General features: G+C 49.0%; 1 protein-coding gene across 1 annotated transcript in view; it reads right to left on the reverse strand.

Moving 5' to 3' along the window:
• LRRK1 (leucine rich repeat kinase 1) overlaps window positions 1–18,420 on the reverse strand; it is a 185,149-nt gene that overhangs the window by 48,119 nt on the left and 118,610 nt on the right. The window contains exons 10-19 of the mRNA XM_008068530.2: window positions 17,253–17,365; window positions 16,163–16,239; window positions 10,547–10,676; window positions 9,591–9,703; window positions 8,926–9,140; window positions 6,517–6,681; window positions 5,752–5,924; window positions 5,315–5,435; window positions 4,894–5,053; window positions 3,365–3,641 (exon numbers count right to left, since the gene is read on the reverse strand). Coding sequence (XP_008066721.1) covers window positions 3,365–3,641; window positions 4,894–5,053; window positions 5,315–5,435; window positions 5,752–5,924; window positions 6,517–6,681; window positions 8,926–9,140; window positions 9,591–9,703; window positions 10,547–10,676; window positions 16,163–16,239; window positions 17,253–17,365 — 1,544 coding nt within the window. The remainder of the gene's footprint in view (window positions 1–3,364; window positions 3,642–4,893; window positions 5,054–5,314; window positions 5,436–5,751; window positions 5,925–6,516; window positions 6,682–8,925; window positions 9,141–9,590; window positions 9,704–10,546; window positions 10,677–16,162; window positions 16,240–17,252; window positions 17,366–18,420) is intronic.

The following is an 18,420-nucleotide window of genomic DNA, read 5'->3' on the forward strand; positions in this document are numbered from 1 at the left end:
GGGGGGGGGGGGGTTGGGTCAGCCCAGGACTCGCTGCTGGCCTCGTGAGGGGTCTTCTTTGTCCTTTTATGATCACACTCTTTGTCCCACAGCTGGGTCAGTGTAGGGAGTGGAGCACCTGAGACCACGCACTCATCTTGTCCCTCCAAAGTTTGTGCTTTCAGGATATTTCCTCTGGGTCATGATCAACCCCAGAGTAGTTAACTTACAGGTCACAGAGAGTTGGTCTGTTGCTCCATGGTGAGCAAGTCAGAGGACTTCCCTGCCCCATTTTCAAGATGGTGGTGGGGTGCCTGATTTATCTTCTCCAGTGGGACTCTGCCTCTGGCTCCCTCCACAGTCATTGCTACCAGTGTCTGGCCTGGTGCTGCAGTGGTCAGGCAGTCTGGCAATGACGGTGGCTCCTGGCAACTTCTTTCCGGGAAGAGTTTTGTAGATTTTAGAAAGTAGCACTCTGCTTCTATGCCTTGCAAAGCGCTAGAGTCCAAGAAGTGCAGCTATAGCACCAGCTGCTTCACCAAGAGAGACCTGGTCACTTGCTCCTGAGTCCCACTCAGTCAGCCACTCACACGCCCACTTACACACAGACATGCATGTAAATTAATCCATGCACTTACCCACTCACATAGTCCAACTGGCTCTGCCGCCATCTTCCCCCTCCTCCCTAAGTATATAATTTTTAATAAATAAATTCCATTTCTTTGGGGTCTCTCCTTGTATATTTCAAAATAGCTAGAAGTAAGGACTTGAAATGTTATCAACACATAGCAATGATAAATATTCAAGGTGATGGTTACCCCAACTTGATCACTACATATTCCATGAATGTAAAAGCACTCATATGTACCCCATAAATAGGTAAAATATTATCTTTAGATAAAATTTAAAAATATGCTGCTATGCTGCTGGTTCTGAAGATGAAAGAAAGGAACATGAACCAAGGAAACAGTTCTAGAAGCTGGACGACACAAGAAAATGGATTCTTTTCTCGAGCCCCAGCAGGTGCATGATCCTGGTGACACTTTGATTTTGGACTGGTGAAACTGATTTTGGAATTCTAGCCTCTAGAACTGTAGAATATATATGTGTTGTTTTAAGCCACCAAATCCACGGTAATTTGTTATAGCAGCCACAGGAGACTAATACAGAAAGTTTCCATGACCTGATTTCAAGTCTTTCTCTAAAGCTACAATAACCAGTATAGTTTGGCAATGGCATAAGGATAGGTACAAAGATGAGTAGAACAAAACAGAATCCTGAAATAAGCCCACATAAAGGATTTTTTATTTTATTTTATAAAAGAGCCAAGGTAAGCTGGGCTTGGGGGCTCAGCCTGTAATCCCGCGCCTTTGGGAGGCTGAGGTGAGTGGATTGCCTGAGTCCGTGGGTTCGAGACCCGCCTGGGCAGCAAGACCTCATCTCTATAATAAATAAAAAAATCAGCCGGGCGTGGTAGCGCACGCCTGTAATTCTGGCTACTCGGAAGGCTGAGACGGAAGGATCACTGGAGCCCAGTAGGCGAGGCTGCAGTGGCCAGGAGCGGCCACTGCACTCTAGTCTGGGTGACCGAGTAAAACTCCAACTCAAAAAAAAAAAAAAAAGAAAAAAAGAGCCAAGGTAATTCAATGGGGAAAACAAAAATCCTTTCAACCAATGGCTCTGGAACAACTGGATAAACGTAAAGAAACAAAAAGGACTTTGACTCCTACTTCCCACCACACAACAATTACTTTGACATGGATTATAGGCCTAGAAGAAAGAGAGAAACTCCTAGTTTCTGGAAAAAAATATAAGAAGATCTTTAAGATATTAATATAAACAAATATTTCTTAGAGAAGACAAAGAAAAGCAATAAACACAAGAGAAAAAATAAGTTAGACTTTATCAACATAAAAAGCAAGTAACAAACTGGAAAATATTTGCAAAGATGTATCTGAATGGTATAAAGAACCACAAATAAGTACCCCAAATGGAAACATTCTAAGTATAAAATAGGTAGGAAACTTGAACAGACATTTTACAAAAGAAGATATACCAATGGTCAATAAGCTCATGAAAAAAGTGCAAAGTAAAACTATAATGAACTATAACTTCATATCCACTGGAACAACTAAAATGAGAAAAGACCTATAGACAGCAAATGTGAAGAAACAGAGTGACTAGAGAATATAATCTCTTGAAAGCACTGTTTATGGTTTCTTATAAAATTAAACACTCGCTCTATGACCCAGCAATTCCACTCCTAGTATTGAGGCGGGGTGGGGGTAACAGGGTTCCCCGTTAAGAAAGCTGTCTAGAGACCAAGGTTCTGACCCCTTGGGGGCAGGTTCAGCAGAGGAATCAGGGAGAGCAACTGCAGTACCCGCTGGTGGCTTCATGACCAGCACAGAGTGGTGAGTTGGTCAGAGGGTGTCAGAGAGGAGTAGCATGTGACGGCAAGGACAAGAAAGGAGGAAAAGGAAGAGGGAGGCTTTTTGTTTTGTTTGTGATTTAGGGTTGGGAGACCTGACCACATTAAAGAACTAGGAAAAGTCCACAGAAAGAGGCAGCGGTTACCCCTGTACAGACGTCCCAGCTTGACAAAGAGCAGCCCCACGTGGACTCTTCAACCATCCACTCTTGGAGCAGGGAGTAAGGTGGCTTTCACAGTTTTGTCATGATGGACTGCAAGTCAAAGCCGGACTATGTGACTGACATGCACAGCCTTGTTACTCACTCTATTTTTATTCATCAAATAACCCAGCAATTAAGCCCCCTAAAAGTGAACCCCCAATTATTATTATTATTATTATTATTATTATTATTTTTGAGTTGGAGTCTCACTCCCTCGCCCAAGCTAGAGTGTAGTGGCACACTTATGGTCACCCCAGCATCAACCTGCTGGGTTCTGGGGATCCTTCCGCCTCAGTCTTCCAAGTAGCCAGAACTATAGGCGCGTGCTACTACACCCGGCTAAATTTATTTATTTATTTATTGTAGAGACAAGGTCTCACCAAGTTGCCCGGGCTGGTCTTGAACCTGCGGACTTAGGCAATCCACTCGCCTTGGCCTCCCAAAGTGCTGGGATTATAGGCTGAACCACCAAGCCTGGCCCCCAATTATTTTTAATACCATCCTTGAATGTTTTCTTATCCCTCTTTAATAAATGGGTTTCTTTCAACTCCCTGAAAAGAAAGCCCCATGGCAGAGGAGGGTGTGGCCAGCAGGCAGGGCCAACCATGCCCACTGTCATGCTGACCTGGCCATGTAGGCAGGTCATAATCAGGTGCTGGCCTGTCCTTGAAGGGCAGTGGCACAAATCCCTGGAAATCTGTTCAGGTACCCAGCAGCCCCAGACCCAGCCCGGTTGGGTCCGTGTCCTCACCTGTCATTGGCCACAGGTAGGGCGATCTCAAACTTGGCCAGGAACTGGAAGTACTGCTCTTCCGTCTGCTGTGTGAAGCCAGTGCCCACCAGCAGCATCCTGAGGTCCTCTGCTCGGATCACCCCGTTCTTGGCCACTGATCGGGAGCCCTTAATGTTGAAGATCCTCTGCAGACATTCGGACAACCAAATGGGGTCGAGGAAGTAGAGGTTTCTCAGGCCGTGGCTGGTGTCTGGGAAGTGCAGCAGGGTGCCGGTTTCTATGAGGAAGCTGATGGCTGTCCAGACAAGGGGAAGAGGAAGCAGTGCTAGACAAAGGAGCGAAGGGAACCTTGGGGTGGTCCTATTCCCGGGGGAGGGGACAGGTCACAAATTCTTCCCATGGAGAAACCAAGATCCTGGCACACTGGTGGCCTGATCTTAGGTGCTCTGGTGGCACCTGGTAATTCTTGCCAGTGTCCTGAGCTGGTGGACACCTGGGTAACTACTGTCAATCCTCATTATCAGCAGATTTCATCCAAATTTGCCCACTTGCCAGAATGTAGTTGCAGCCCCAAATCAATACTTGAGGTGCTCCTGAAGTCACCTGCAGACACGTGCAGAGTGGGGAAACATCTCAGTGGCCCAACATGTGTGTTCCCAGCTGAGGGTGAGCAAGTTGACACTCTCTCTGCCTGGCTGCAGCTCTCATGCTGGGAACAAGTGCCTTCTGTGGCCTGTGTTGTGCCATGTCTTTCAAATTTTTGTACATTTTGTTGGTGCTTTCACTGTTTAACATGGCCCCAGTCACAGTGCTGAAGTGCTGTCTAGTGTCCCTAAGTTCAAGAAGGCTGCAATGTGCCTTACAGAGAAAATACATGTCAGAGAAGCTTTGATCAGGAATGAGTTATGGTGATGTTAATTGTGAATTCAATGTCAATGAATCAACAACATATATTAAATAAGGTGTTTTATAGCAGAAACACACATAAAACAGGGTTCTGTATTGATCAGTTAATGAAAATTTGGTCACCAGAGACTCACAGGAATCTAACCCTTTATTTCCCCTAGGAGCAACAACTCAATATTGGTTAATTCCGTGTTTGTGAAGATTTTATAGAACATAAATACTGCGGATAATGACCATTGACTGCAGGTGTTTAACCTCTGTCGCCCCCCCCCATGGGACTGTCAGCCCTGGAGGGCGTGGCCAGTCCATTTTGCCCATATGCCTATCCTAGTGGCCGAGGCAATGCTGGTGTAGAGTAGTTGTTTGTGTTCTCTCTGTCTCCAAGGAAAGAAGGGTAGAAAGGAGGGATGAAAGAGAGGAGAAATGGAGGGAAGGAAGAACACAAGGCTGAGTTTTTGGTTCTCTCATTCAACATATACTGGCCTGCTGTGTGGAGGGCCAAGCTAGAGTTATTGAGCAGAGAAGGTCCCACTTCTTGCAGGTGCCTCGACCTCACCTTCCCTGGGGGCTTCGACTCTCTGCCCAGCCTTACTGGCTCCCCATGTCTGTGCCTGCTGGGAGCCCGCCCCAGCCCCACCCACCTGACTGCAGGTCCTCATAGTCCTTGATGTCATTGTCGGGCGTCTGCTCCACCAGCTGCTCCAGCTGCCGGTCCGTCAGGTACTGCACATCGTCGTCCAGGCTGCGGCGCTGCTGCTCTGCCAGCACAGCCTCCTGCAGGCTCAGATAGCTCCGGGGGATCTGGGGGACAGGTGGGTGAGGAGGGCCCCCCAGGTCCAAGGTGTGCCCACCAGCTTGGGCAGCCCCAGCCTGGCCCCCTCAGCCCAACCTGAGGTCTGAAGGGGGAAATGTGTCTGCTCGCTGTCTTCCATCCTGACCCCGCCCTTGCCTGGGACCACTGAGCCTTACAGCACAGATACTGGTCTTCCAGCAGAGAGAGGGCAGTGCAGTTCCCCTGAATGGGAAGCATTCAGGTTTAAGCCAGATGAGTAAGGTACCCACCAGCCTTCCCGCCAGCCGCTGACAGCCGATGGTGCTGCCAACATCCTTCATGCTGCAGGTGACGTGGAAAATCAGCTGCCGCAGCCCTTCCTGGCCTTCCAGGCTCTTGCAGGAAATCTCGCTGTGTGTGCAAAAGATCTGAGCTTACTCATCATGCCCCCTGAGGAGGCACTGTAGCTTCTCTAGTCCTCCCAGATCTGTCCTAAATGCTTGCAAGTCCAGAGAATTCAAGAAAGATGACCCAAGAAGTTTATTGAGGCCTTGCTTTGTGCAAAGCACTGTTGCCAGGTGCCCCACAATATGCTGCTTTTGTCTGTCTTGCCAACGAGCCCATTTTACAGAGGAGGAAATGAGCCACAGCGGTGTAACGTGACCCCCAAGAAGCACCAGCACACAGGCATGGAAAAAGGGCAGCGAGAGGTAGGTAGGGCACTCACTGTAAGTGTTTGAAGGTGATGTCTGGGAAGCCAGTGGCCCTGGAGCCCGAGGGGGAGCGGCAGAGTGCCAGCACATAGGCGCGCAGTGTTGCGATCCTCTCCACTCGGAATTTGGCTTCGATTAAGTCCAGGTGGGTTCCAACCACCAGCACCACGGCGTTGGGGGCCTTGGCCTACAACAGGGAACTCCGTGACTGAGCAATGTCCATTCTCTGAACAAGCCACACAGGTGCAACAATCCTGGATACCCGCGGCCCTCGCTCAGCCGCTGTCCTCTGGCCTATCATCCCTGGCAGTGCCCACACCCCTCACTCTCTGGGAATGCCAAGGGCCTGCTGCACTGAGGGGTGTCTGGGACACCCCATGACCTCCTTGCAGGGCGTGCTGCATTAAAGGTGTGGGGAGGGGTTTCTGACCCTTCAGACGTGACATCAGCCACCCGAGGCAGGGAAACAACATCTTGATATCTGGGAGGGGGGCCCTGCTCCCCTTTTTAAACCAAGGGTAGGTTTCTCAAATTTAAGGAAGCAAGGAAATTATTGGAGCGCCACCAACTCCCAGCAGAGGAGGGTTTTAAGCGCTTCACTGTAAAATGCAAGCAGGCCACCATTGTGAGCCCTCCGTGAAAGCCCCTCGAAGTGCAAAGCAATCCTTTCTAACATAATTCCTTTTTTTCTCAGTACAGGGGATGCCTCAGAGAAGCGGTCAGGCCCCTGTGATGCTCTGAGACCTGAGAACCACAGGGTTGGCGCCTGGAGTCCTCACCTCGATGTTGAGCAGCCAGAACTGGAGGTTGGCCACGGCTTCCTCCCCCAGTGCCAGGTTCCAGACCACCACATACAGGGCCTTGTCCGTGAAGAAGCACTGGTTGACAGTGGCCATGCTGGCCGGGCCCCCAATGTCCCAGACGTTGAACTCCACCGACTCAACCTACTTGAGCAACAAGGGAGGGACAGGAGGCATTTTAGAGACCAAGGTTTTAGTAAATCAAATGGGATACCTAATAATGCTGAGTGCTGTACTGAAAAAAAAAAAGATGGTGAAAAGCTATGGACAGATACCCTATTGCTACTCTTGGGAACCAGTAATTCAGGCAAGGGAAGGGGCCTTATGGAATGGGGGTGGGCTTCTGGAAGGTTCTATCTATTCCTAACAGCAGAGGCCAGGCCCTGGACAGACTCAGAGGGCATGTGCCTGGCTCTGTCTCAGCTGCAGACGGTTAAGAGACATCCTGCTGGAAGACGCCCTGCTCTGATGTCACTGCTAGCACTGAGGTTTAGCCTCTCTCTGTGGGAGGGCAAGACCCAGGAGACAGGCCTCCGAACTGGTGGAGGTCAGAGGACGGCACCCACCAAGGATGATGGGAAACTCCCCTGATGTGGGAATCAAACAAAAGATTAGCTGTCGGGCTGCCGGGAACGGCTGTGTAAACGGTGGTTTCTTTATCATTGTATGAGGTCAGAGTCTGGTCTGAGAAGCTAAAGCTGCAGTTTTCTGTAGCAAGGAGTCATTTCCGTGATGCAGCGTTTTGGATTCCAAGACATAGCATGCTGACCTGGTTTTGTGTAAAGATGAGAACGCACAGCTGTTCTCAACTGGCCAAGTTGAGACTGTAGGCTTCAGCACTCCCTCGATCCCCATCCTCCCACCCAAGGAGGGGGAGAACTAATCATGGCAGGAAGGAAGTGGAGGCTGAAGGTCAGAAAAACACAAGCACGGATTCACCACTCTGGCCTCAGCGAAAGGAAGAAAATGAGATTGAGGAGCTGCTAAAAAAGCAAAGCAGGAGAGGAGGCAGAAGATTCTGGTTACTGCAGAGAGCCTGGGGACACAAGTTAGCTAGGTTTGTTCGCTCCTGGGTGTTCCAGGTTGGGTCTGGTTTTAGTGACTGGAACAGCCTGCTCTGGCTCTAACAGACAGCACTCCATTCCTCAGAAGACCAGATTCTGAGTCTGTGTTAGACACGCTTGCAGTTTAAATGCCTGACGTCTTAAACTGCATTTGGAAAGTGGTTTTGTGTGAAAGACACTGCAGCTAAACCTCGCTCTAGCTGGCACTGTGTTCAGGGCTTTGGAGAAAGTCACACAACATCTAGATCCCAGGGTTCCTTGGTTTCCACAGGAAAAACAGCCTCCTTGCACCTTGGGTCTTTGAGGGACCACAGGGTGGCAGAAACACCGACAGCAGATAGGACGGCATTGTGTGTCCATCACCCAAGCTCAAAGCAAGGCTGACTGCCCTGTGCTTAATGCCAGGGATCCCACCAATATTCTATGGGATCGTTTTTTTGTTTTAAGAGCAAGAAAAGTTTCATTTCCATTTGCCTGGTATTGAATGGAAAACAAGATGACTAATATGTTCAGGGAAGGAGTCATTTCAAGCAGGGCTTAGAAACAGAACTTTTTAGGCCAGGCACAGTGGTTCATGCCTGTAATCCCAGTACTCTGGGAGGCTGTTATGGGAGGACTGCTTGATCCCAGGAGTTTGAGACAAGACTAGGCAACTTAGCTCGTCTCTACAAAATATAAAAAAATTAGCAAGGTGTGGTAGCATGTGCCTGGAGTCCTAGCTACTCAGGAGGCTGAGGCAGAAGGATCTCCTGAGTTGAAGGTCAAGACTGTGGTGAGCCGTGATCATGCCACTGCACAGGTGACACAATGGCACTGACTCCAAACAAAGAAAACAACCCCACAAAAACCCCATGATTTTTTAGAACTTGGGGTAAGTGAGGTATCAGGAAGGACAGAGCACTAAGTTCTGGAGTGCTTCCTCAGCCTTCTTGTTGGGTCAGATGCTGGTACTTCACCACTGGCAGAGTGGGGGGCGGGGCCCTACCCCAGAACACTTGGATCTGAATCTTTGGGGTCAGAGAGTGGTGAAGCCTGAGGATCGCTGTCTTTGAAAGCTCCTCAAGGGAAGCTAACAGACAGCCACGGTTAAGAATCACCAGCCCAGAGTCTCAAGTGAACTAGAACAGAAAACTGCAAGGTCATGTTAGGAAACGACCTGCTGCCCTGGCAGGGCTGGAATGGAATAGCACATGGTGGCCCCAGCAAACGGCCTGGGTTTTGGGTACCAGGCCAAGAAAATCCTGGACTCTCCAGGGAGAAGGCAGAAGGGGTCCAGGAGCGTCCCTTCCACCCACAGAGACTCTGCACGCCGCCTGTCCTTGACCTTGGCTTTGGAGCCAGCCGGCCTCTGCAGCTCCCACTTGGTGGTCCTGATGGTGGCCTCGCCGTGCAGTGCCTGCGGGGCCCTCCCCGTCTGCAAGATCTCCAGAAGGGTAGACTTGCCCTGACGTGGGGGCCCCACGATGATCATCTTCAGGAGCTTACACTTCTCCGCCTTCCGCAGTTGGGCACGCAGGTAGGACAGCATTGCTTTGGGGCCTGCGCAGGGTCAGAAAGGAGCAGAGTGGATGCTGCTGATGCTAAATGAAATGAAATGAAAACGTGCTCCCATCTCTTAGGGAGCAAAATCCTGCCATGAAGGAACACTTTCCATGTGTTCTAAAGGGGGCATTTGAGGAAGACCGTTGGATCTGGTGGAAGGACGACATGATACTCATCACCCCAACCATGAAGTTTAAAAGTCAAGATCCTAAGGACAAAGGCCGTGCTGCTTAGGAGGTCACGAATAGGTATACCACAGGGTCATTCTCAATACAGTGGCCCTCAGTGACTATCGCTTTAGAAACAATTATATGATCTCTTGCCAAACTCAGAGGCTGGGGCTGGCCTCATGGGTCACTGCTGTTTCCATCCCCAGAACTTAACAAGCAGACATGAGTTGTCTTTCTATGGAGGTGACACTAAGGGACAGGCCTGCAGAAGCCCTACCTTCTTTCCTGATTTCTGCAGGCACGTTGCTGATGGTCAGGTCCTCGGTGTCCAGCTGCCAGAGGTTGCCCAGCTGCCCCAGCTCAGGAGGCAGCTCTCGGAGGCCAGGGTTGCTGAGGACACATATGCACACCATTAGAGAACACATACACACAGATGCATTCACACAGGCACACACATGCATGCACACACATATAGCTCCCATCAGCCTCTGTGGCCTGCAGGGGCCACTGTAAGCCTGCACTCCAAGTCCCATACCTTGGACCCTGACTTTGAGCATCCCGTTAAAATTCTAATTCTAAAACCTTTCTCCCTGGAGAAACTGTGGTGGAAAGGGCAGCTCTGTCTTCTGCAAATCCCTATGGTTGAGAACCGCGCCCCTCCCCCCACCTTCCTATCTCTTCTACTAATTATAGCACCCTACAGATGAGCACCACTTCTTTTTTTTTTTTTAATTGTAGAGATGAGGTCTCGCCAAGTTGCTCGGGCTGGTCTCGAACTCATGGGCTCAGGCAGTCCTCTCACCTGAGCCTCCCAAAGTGCTGGGATTATAGGCATGAGCCACTGCGCCTGGCTACCACCTTTTCTAGAAAAGGCAATGTCGCTCCAATATGAATACAACATTTTACATTTTCATCGGGCTCTGCACACTGCCTAAACCCTCTGGCAGTGTCTGGCTCACAGTGGGAGCTGAGTCCTGAAAAGATGAAGGATGGAGCAGCTCTCCTCGTTATAACCTGAGTGAAGGGGCAAAAGTGTGTATCACTGCATCCCTACCCCTCTCTTCCTCTTCTCCCACCTCCTTGACCAAGCCAAGTGCTGAAAATTCCTCTACTGCTTGTTGGCAAATAGATGGCCTCTTTCTGCCTGACTTTTGTGTCCCAGTGGTTTAGGAAAGGACGTTCTGCCTCCCTGGGCCAGTGGGGCTGGCACAGCCATCACGGATGTGTACTTACTTTCCCAAGTAGAGCTCTGACAAGCTCTTCAGTAGGCAGACCGAGGGTGGGACTGCATCGAGGTGGTTGTCGTTCAGACAAAGGACTTCCAAAGACTCACTTAGGAAGGTTGGAAATTCCAACGCACTCACTGCAAAGAAATGGCAGAACAGACAGTGCATTTCAAAAGAATTCTGGACCATCATGGCGTGGTGTCCAGGAGGGTATATAACTGATACAACCCCTGGGGGGGCATTTTGGCAAACCTGTTAGAATAAAATGCTCATCTCATCGACCTCTTAGAGATTCTGTCACAGATATTCTTGCATGTATATGTGGCAAAGATGTGAGAACATGGACACTCAGTGGCACACTGTAACAGCAAAGATAGAGGACAGACTGCATGTCCATTCACAGGCGGTGGATTCACTGAGTAAAGGCATACTATGCAACCATTACAAGGTACCGGCAGATGTGAGCTAGTTCAACCTCTGTGGGAAGCAGTGTGGCATTTTCTCAAAGAACTAAAAACTGAGCTCCCATACGATCCAGCAATCCCACTTCTGGGAATATGCCCAGAAGAACATAAATTGCTCTACCAAAAAGACACCTGCACATGTATGGTCACTGTTTGCTATTCACAATAGCAAAGACATGGAAGCAACCCAGATGTCCATCGAAAATGGACTGGGTAAAGAAAATGTGATACATATACATGGAGGACTATTATGTAGCCATAAAGAAGAACAAAATAATTACCTTTGCAGCAACACGGATGCAGCTAGAGACCATCTTTCTAAGTGAACTATCACAGAAGCAAACAACTAAATACTGTATGTTCTCACTCATAAGCGGGCCCTCATCACTGGTCACATGAGCACAAAGGTGCTGGACACTGCTAAAGAAGGGACGGAGGGAGGGGGGAGGGATAAGGGGCACACGACAACACCCTGGATACCAGGTCCACTGGGGAGAAAGGGCCCACTAGAAGCCCAAACCTCACTGGCATGCAATTTACTTATATAGTAAATTCTCCCATGTACCCTTCAACTTTAAAATAAAAATGAAAACAAGCAACAAAAAACGCTGCACAGGGCAGTGTTACACACATGGATATGAAGTGGTACTCAAGAGTTATTGGTCAATTGGAGAAGCAAGGTGCAAAACCAGATATCTAGAAGGCTCACGCCAGAAAACGTCTGCAGATGCGCCCACACACACCACACCCATGCCTATGGGTGTGTATATATGCTATGAACACCATGCCACCCACCACACATGCACATATGTACGTAAGCTTATATACATATGTTAGACACAAGCACAAATTGGTACCAGAGGCACAGGAAAGGCCATAGTTGTCTCTGGGAAAAGGAAATCATTACAGGAGGACCGGATATTCATCCTGTGCCCTTTCGTGCCGTTCAAAAAATTTTGTTTTAAAATACTCATGTGTTACTCCTTCAATTAAAAAAAAGCTGGTTAGCTCAAATATAGTACTGTGGGTTCAGTGTTTATGCTTCCTAAAATGGCACTTCCTGAAAAACCAGCCAACTCTTTACTATTTAAGTGACTTCATTAATTAGGGTGATTATAAGTACCATGAAAATCATGTCAAAGCTGCTGCTTCCAGGGGCACTGAGCATTTGAGGTGAGAAGGAACATGGTTGGGAGCTTAGAAATGCATGTGGACAGGAATCAGAGGTTTGCATTTCCGCAGAATCTCTGAAGTGCCTTTATCTCTAAGGTAGAGAAAGCGGACAGGACAGCAGGCCCAGGAGCTCCGAGGATTCCAGACAAAACGACTGCCTCAAAGCCCGCTCCCGAGTTCCCGGCCGGGCCGGAAAACAGAGAAGCCGGGATGCCTTTGTGCTGAAACCATGCTCCATGCCCTTGATCACAACCAGCCCCCTTAGCCCTGGCTTTTCTCCACATGTGTAGCTGCGGTATTGATGGTAATGGGGGAACCTGGCCTCAGAGAACGTTCTGGGAGAGACGATAATGGAGTACTGAGATTGGCGCCTGGGAAGTCTGCCTGGCAAGCTGCCATGTGAGTGGGACTCAGAGTAGAGGCCCTGAGGAAATGAAGGTGCAACTACCTTCTAAGGTGGTTTTGTGCCAGGCCTTGCTCCGAAAGGAAATGCCCAGAAGGGTTCCTTTTCTTTCTTTTCCTTAATGAAAAGAGATGATCAACATGAGTATGTGCTAATTCACATTTTCATGAAGAACATCAGTAACGAGAGAGGCTCATTTTCTTCCCAGAGAACAAATTCTGAACACCTGTGTGCCTTCCAACTTTCAAGTTTCACTGGGTGTTTATGAAGGCTCTTGAAGTAACCGGGGGATGGTATAAAGAGCTACGGCTGTAAGCAGAGGCATCACCTGTCACAGGCCTCCTGGCCCAGCATTGACAACGGGGAAAACTGGGCTGGGAGCACACAGGCTTGAGGTATTTATGGATTGCAACTATTTATTCCTAAGTTATTTATGACTTTGATGGTCTGAATTTTACCGTAAAAACAGCCACCCAAGTTATTTTTGGATGAGGCCACTGCACAAATATGACTGCTTGAATGTACATAAATCAACTTGGAATGTTACTATCCATCTGCAAACAAGTTGTCTTTTATAGATGATTCCTTACTCAAGGGTCAACAGCCTGAGAGCATAGTCTGACTAAGGAAAAGGTTCTCAAGGAGCCCCCTTCCGTGCACTCAGATGTGGGCCTCAACTTTCTAGATGCAATTTTAAAAATCAAGAGGTCTTTGTTATCTGCCAAAGCCACCATGCACCTCTGCCAGGGAAGCTTCCAGGGTGCATGGCCTCCTCACCTGGTTCCTCAGATACACTCCTGTGGGCCACCCACACAGACATTTTCCAGAACATTGGCACTGTATGTGTTCCTGTCGAGCTTTTCAGCGTGTGCCTCTGACCTTCCTTTCTAGTGGTCTCATGAGGGAGCAGTGGTCCCACTAAGTGCTGGGCTCCCCTCCTTATACACCTTCCCATGGTCCCAGAAAGGATTCTGCATTTCTAAACTGGAGACACATTTCTGTTGACCCAAACGTACAAGGCACAACATGCCAGCGATGGATTGCGTGACAGAAGTCTACACCAGCTCCTCTTCTCATGCCCATCATCCTGTTTGGCTTCAAGGAGAAGACGGTGTGTGCTTCCTTCCTTCCAAGCGAAATCCCTAAGTCTGGACTCAATTTCCAAAGTCCTAAGGCCCTTCATTTAAAAAAGGGTCAGTTATGAAACACATAATAGCATTTCCCTCTTCGCATGGTTAAGGACATTTTCATTGGTTTCCTGGCTGTCTGGACTTCCTTGTCTGCAAACTGTTTATATCCTCTACCCATTTTCTGCCTATTGTCCTGTCTTTTTTTAAAAAAGTCAAGTTTGTAAGCATTCTTTGTATATTAGAGACTTGAGTCAATTTGTGCGGCAACAATTTGTATCGCAAATGTTCCTTCTCAGTCTGTTTGCATGATCACTTTGTGATGCTTCTTACTGAACGAGGCTTTTCAATGTTTATAGCGCCAAAGATTTTGGTCTTTTTAAGAAAATGATTTCTGGGTTTCCCAGCTAGCTTTTAAAGGCTTTCCCCAAACTCAAATTACACACGTATTTTCTTAAATGTTATTTTTTTTTTTTTAATACTTAAGCCTGCTATCCACATGGGAATTTTTGTAACTGATGTAATGTAGGGCATCTAGTGTTGTGTTCTCCCCTTCTGGCTGGATAGGCAGTTACGCCAACATTCTTTATTAAAGCAAGACAAGCCAGGTGTAATGGCTCATGCCTGTAATCCCAGCACTTTGGGAGGCTGAGACGAGAGGACTGCCTAGACCCATGGGCTCGAGACCAGCCTGGGCAACAAGGTAAGACTTCATCTCCACAATAAATCAAAAAATTATTAGCTGGGTGTGGTGGTACACCTGTGGTTCCAGCTACTTGGAAGGCTGAGGCAGAAGGATTGTCTGAGCCCAGCAAGTCGAGGCTGCAGTAGCCGTGAGCGTGCCACTGCCCTCCAGCCTGGGTGACAGTGAGACTCGTACTCAAAACAAAAAAAACAAAAACAAAAAAACCCCCCAAAACGCATTCTTTTCCATTAAATCGAAACTCCACCTTTGTCATATATTCCATTTCTATGTTTACCTAGATCTGTTTTTGGCCTCTCTTATCTCTTCCACTGATAACATATTACTTTTTCAGTCATATATAAACACAAGGATGGATTCACGGGCATGCCATATGTGTACACACAGGCACACTAGATCATCAAAAAGTACAGCAGGTAGCAGGCTCTCACCCCTGCTCTGTGGCATTTCTCATCCCTCCCTCACACCGTCTGTGCTTGCCAACATCATTCTACCAAGCTGAAGAAGGGCATTATATTACATTTGGTTCCTATTCTATGGGACAGCATCCTGAGGGATGTTTCTGTGAGCTTAGCTGGCTTCAGAAGTCTTAGCTTTGGTGTTAAAAAGCAGGGCTGGTCGATTAATGCTAGGGATAGGTTCATACCCTCCCCTGGGCCTCTCAGAATATAACAAACAAGAAGAGTCTGTTTCCCTAGAAATACTGTGTGTCAAACGGGTCTTGTTGTGCGACTAGTACAAAAACTCTAGGCAAGTGCTGTTTCTGATGAGTTTGGGGGAGACCACAGGCTCTTTTGTTACCTCAGCCATAGCCACAGCCTATAGGACCAAGGGTGACTGCGATTCATGTGGACTTTGCAAGATGTCATCGTATGGCAGGAAGGACTTAATAGCACTTAATAGCTCATGCCTGGCCCATGAGCCACCATGCCTGACCTCAGGGCTGGATCCCCCAGTCCTGGTCTGACACATGACTCTGTCTCCAAGCAATAGCCACATGACTAGGGGCAAATCAGTCAACTCCTGTTATAAAGTGAACTGTGTTCCTCCCCAGATTTATGTATGGAAACCCTAACCCTCAATGTGATGGTATCTGGCAACGGGATCTTTGGACATTAATTAGGTTTAGATGAGGGTGGGGCCCTTGTGATGAGATTCATGTCCTCATGAGAGGAACAGAGACCAGAGCCTGTCTCCACTACCTAAGGACACAACAAGAAGACTCTGTCTGCAGCCTGGATGGCAGCCCCACTCTCGGCCCCACCCATGCTGGGTGATCTCAGACTTCCAGCCTACAGAACTGTCAGAAAATAAACGAATGTTGTTTAAGTCACCCAGCCTATGGGATTTTGTTATGGTGGCCCAAGCAGACTAAGATCTTGGCAGTCGCAGTTTCCTCATGTGCAAAATGGAGACCTGCAGTCCCGATGTCATGTCGTGAGATTAGAGACTGTACCACGTGACCTATCTAGGGGAGTGCTTGGCAGGAGATCAGCCACACAGGTAGCTCCTGGCATCACTGGCCTCCAGACAGGACACCAGGCCTTCAGGATGCTTGTACACGTGTGACGTCAGTAATAGGCACAGTTCACGTGCAGGTTTTTCAGTTGAACATGGACACCTCTGGCATTTCCACAGCGGACTGAGGGGAAAGCCCCCCATATGGACGACCCCCTTTTGGTAGAGTAGAAAGCAAGGGCACCCAGCTGTCTCCTTTGGGAACACCCATATCTCCCCACACCGATGCACACACCTGCTTCAGTCCCGGAACGCTGGCGCCCTCTGGTGGTAAAGAAGGCAATGCGCTTCGTTTTAAGTCCATCTTCATTTCTGCTGGAAGGATAAAAAGTCAGCATTTGAGAACGGCATAACAAAAAGATGTTACTCTTCTGGCTGAGACTGTATAACGCTGGGTCACGAAGAAGAGAGGAAATTCCATCAGCAGATGTCTGGGCCCCTGCAGCTTATGTGCCACCGGTAGCACTCAGGGGTCTTTTAGGGGAAATGTTTAGAGAAGACCTAACTCTGGCATTTTCCATCCTCAGGCACTTCCACCCCAGGCAGGAGTGAGCGTGTTGGTGCCTGGCGTGAGAGCACATTCTGGTAGCTGCTGCATTTTACACTGCCCTTTGGGGTGTGAGTCCTGCTGAGATACTGCGCAAGTGGCCTGCAGTCGATGAGCCGGGGTGGCTGGTCTCCTGGACCTACAGGCTTGTCAGCCTCACCCCTTGTGCTTTACCTGGTACTGGAAGGCTTTGCAGGGAGATGCTTTTTTTCCAATTCTATGTGTGTTGTAGTTAGGGACTAGCAAAGACCTTTGAATAGGGTTTGCAGTTAAGACTGGAATGACAGACAAGACTCTCCAGGCACCTCTAAACGTTAGAATGGAGGACTGCGTGGGCGGAACTGTGTCCCCCTATTCAGATGCTGAAGACCCAGTCCCTATATCTCGGAATGGGACTGTATTTGGAGATGAGGTCTTTGAAGAGGTAACCAAGTTAAAATGAGGGCATTAGGATGGACTATAATCCAATCCGGCCAGTGTCCTTAAAGGAAGAGGAGTTCTGGACACCAACTCACACAGAGGGACGACCGCATGAGACCCAGGGAGAGGGCAGCCAGCCACAGCCAAGGACAGAAGCCTCAGAAGAAACAAACCCAGGTGACACCTTGATCTCGGACCTCCAGACTCCAGACCTACGAGCTAGCAATTTCTGTTGTCTAAGCCCCCAGGCTGGGGTAGAGCAACCCCAGTAGACCCTACATCACCCTCCCAAGAGCCTGCCCAGCTAGGGCCACACACACGCTTTGGAACTTCCTGGGATAAAGAGGCCGCTGCTTACTTGCCAAGTTGGTTTCTGGAGAGATCCAGCGTCTTGAGTTGCCTGCAAGTCCACTTCTCTTGAGGTGGAAGCGCCATCAGCTGGTTTCCCTGTAACCTCAAGAACATGAGGGCCTGGGGTGGGGGTGGGGGTGGGAGGGAGAAGTAAAGATGGCGTCAAATACAAAAAAGGTGGCGAGAGTGAGCAGCAGAGTCAGACAGTTCCCTGACAAAGTGCAGCCAAACTTTTAGAACCAAGTCACCTTTACAAAGATCCCAGTTGTGTGGGGTTCAATAGTCCCTTAAAGCTCATGACACTATGTCAAATGGAGCAGACGGATCAACTTCTCTATGGAAGCTCTTCCCTCAGACTCAGTGAGAAGCAATTATCCTAGAATGAAAGGAGTCCAAGGACTTCTCCATGTTAAGCGTTCTTAAGGGTGATGGTCACTGGTGGGCTTCTTCTGGAAAGGCCCCAGACTCTAATGGCCCTGAGAGATACAGGGTCATCATGGCGGGGAGCAGAACGATGCTGGTGCCTGCTGCCTCCCAGTGACCTCTCTAGGCAGGTCCAGGTCTGAGGACAGGGGCAGGATGACAGTGACATGAGGGCAACCCACCCTAGTGGCCCATACTGTGCTGGCTAGCATGGGGTCCTGAACTGGGACACCCCGAGGACTGCCGGCACACCCGAGGTGCTATGCATGGTGGCCCAGCCCTCAGCCCTGCTGCACGCAGGTCCTAGGAAGGATTCCAGCCACCAAGGGGGACGCGGCTCTGCCCCTAGACCTGTAACATGCTCCACTTAAAAAAAAAAATTATTATTATTTTTTTTTGACACAGGGTCTTGCTGTGTTGCCCAGGCTGGAGGGCAGTGGTGTGATCATAGCTCAGCCTTAATAACTGCAGCTTTGGACTCCTGTGCTCAACCAATCCTCCTACCTCAGCCTCTCAAGTAGTGGGAATACAGGTGCATGCCACCACACCCAGCTAATTTCTTATTTTATGTAGAGACAGGGTCTTGCTATGTTGTCCAGGCTAGTCTTGAGCTCCTAGCCATCTTGGCCTCCCAAAGTGCTGGGAATACAGGTATGAGCCACCATGCCTGGCCCATGTTTTACTTTCATGGGAGTACCAGAAACACTCTGTAACCTTTCATGAGCTGCCTGTGGCTTTGGGTGGGAGGGTGG

Source organism: Carlito syrichta, unplaced genomic scaffold (assembly GCF_000164805.1).
Source record: "Carlito syrichta isolate Samal-C Ts95f unplaced genomic scaffold, Tarsius_syrichta-2.0.1 Scaffold311144, whole genome shotgun sequence".
Taxonomy (NCBI): Eukaryota; Metazoa; Chordata; class Mammalia; order Primates; family Tarsiidae; genus Carlito; species Carlito syrichta.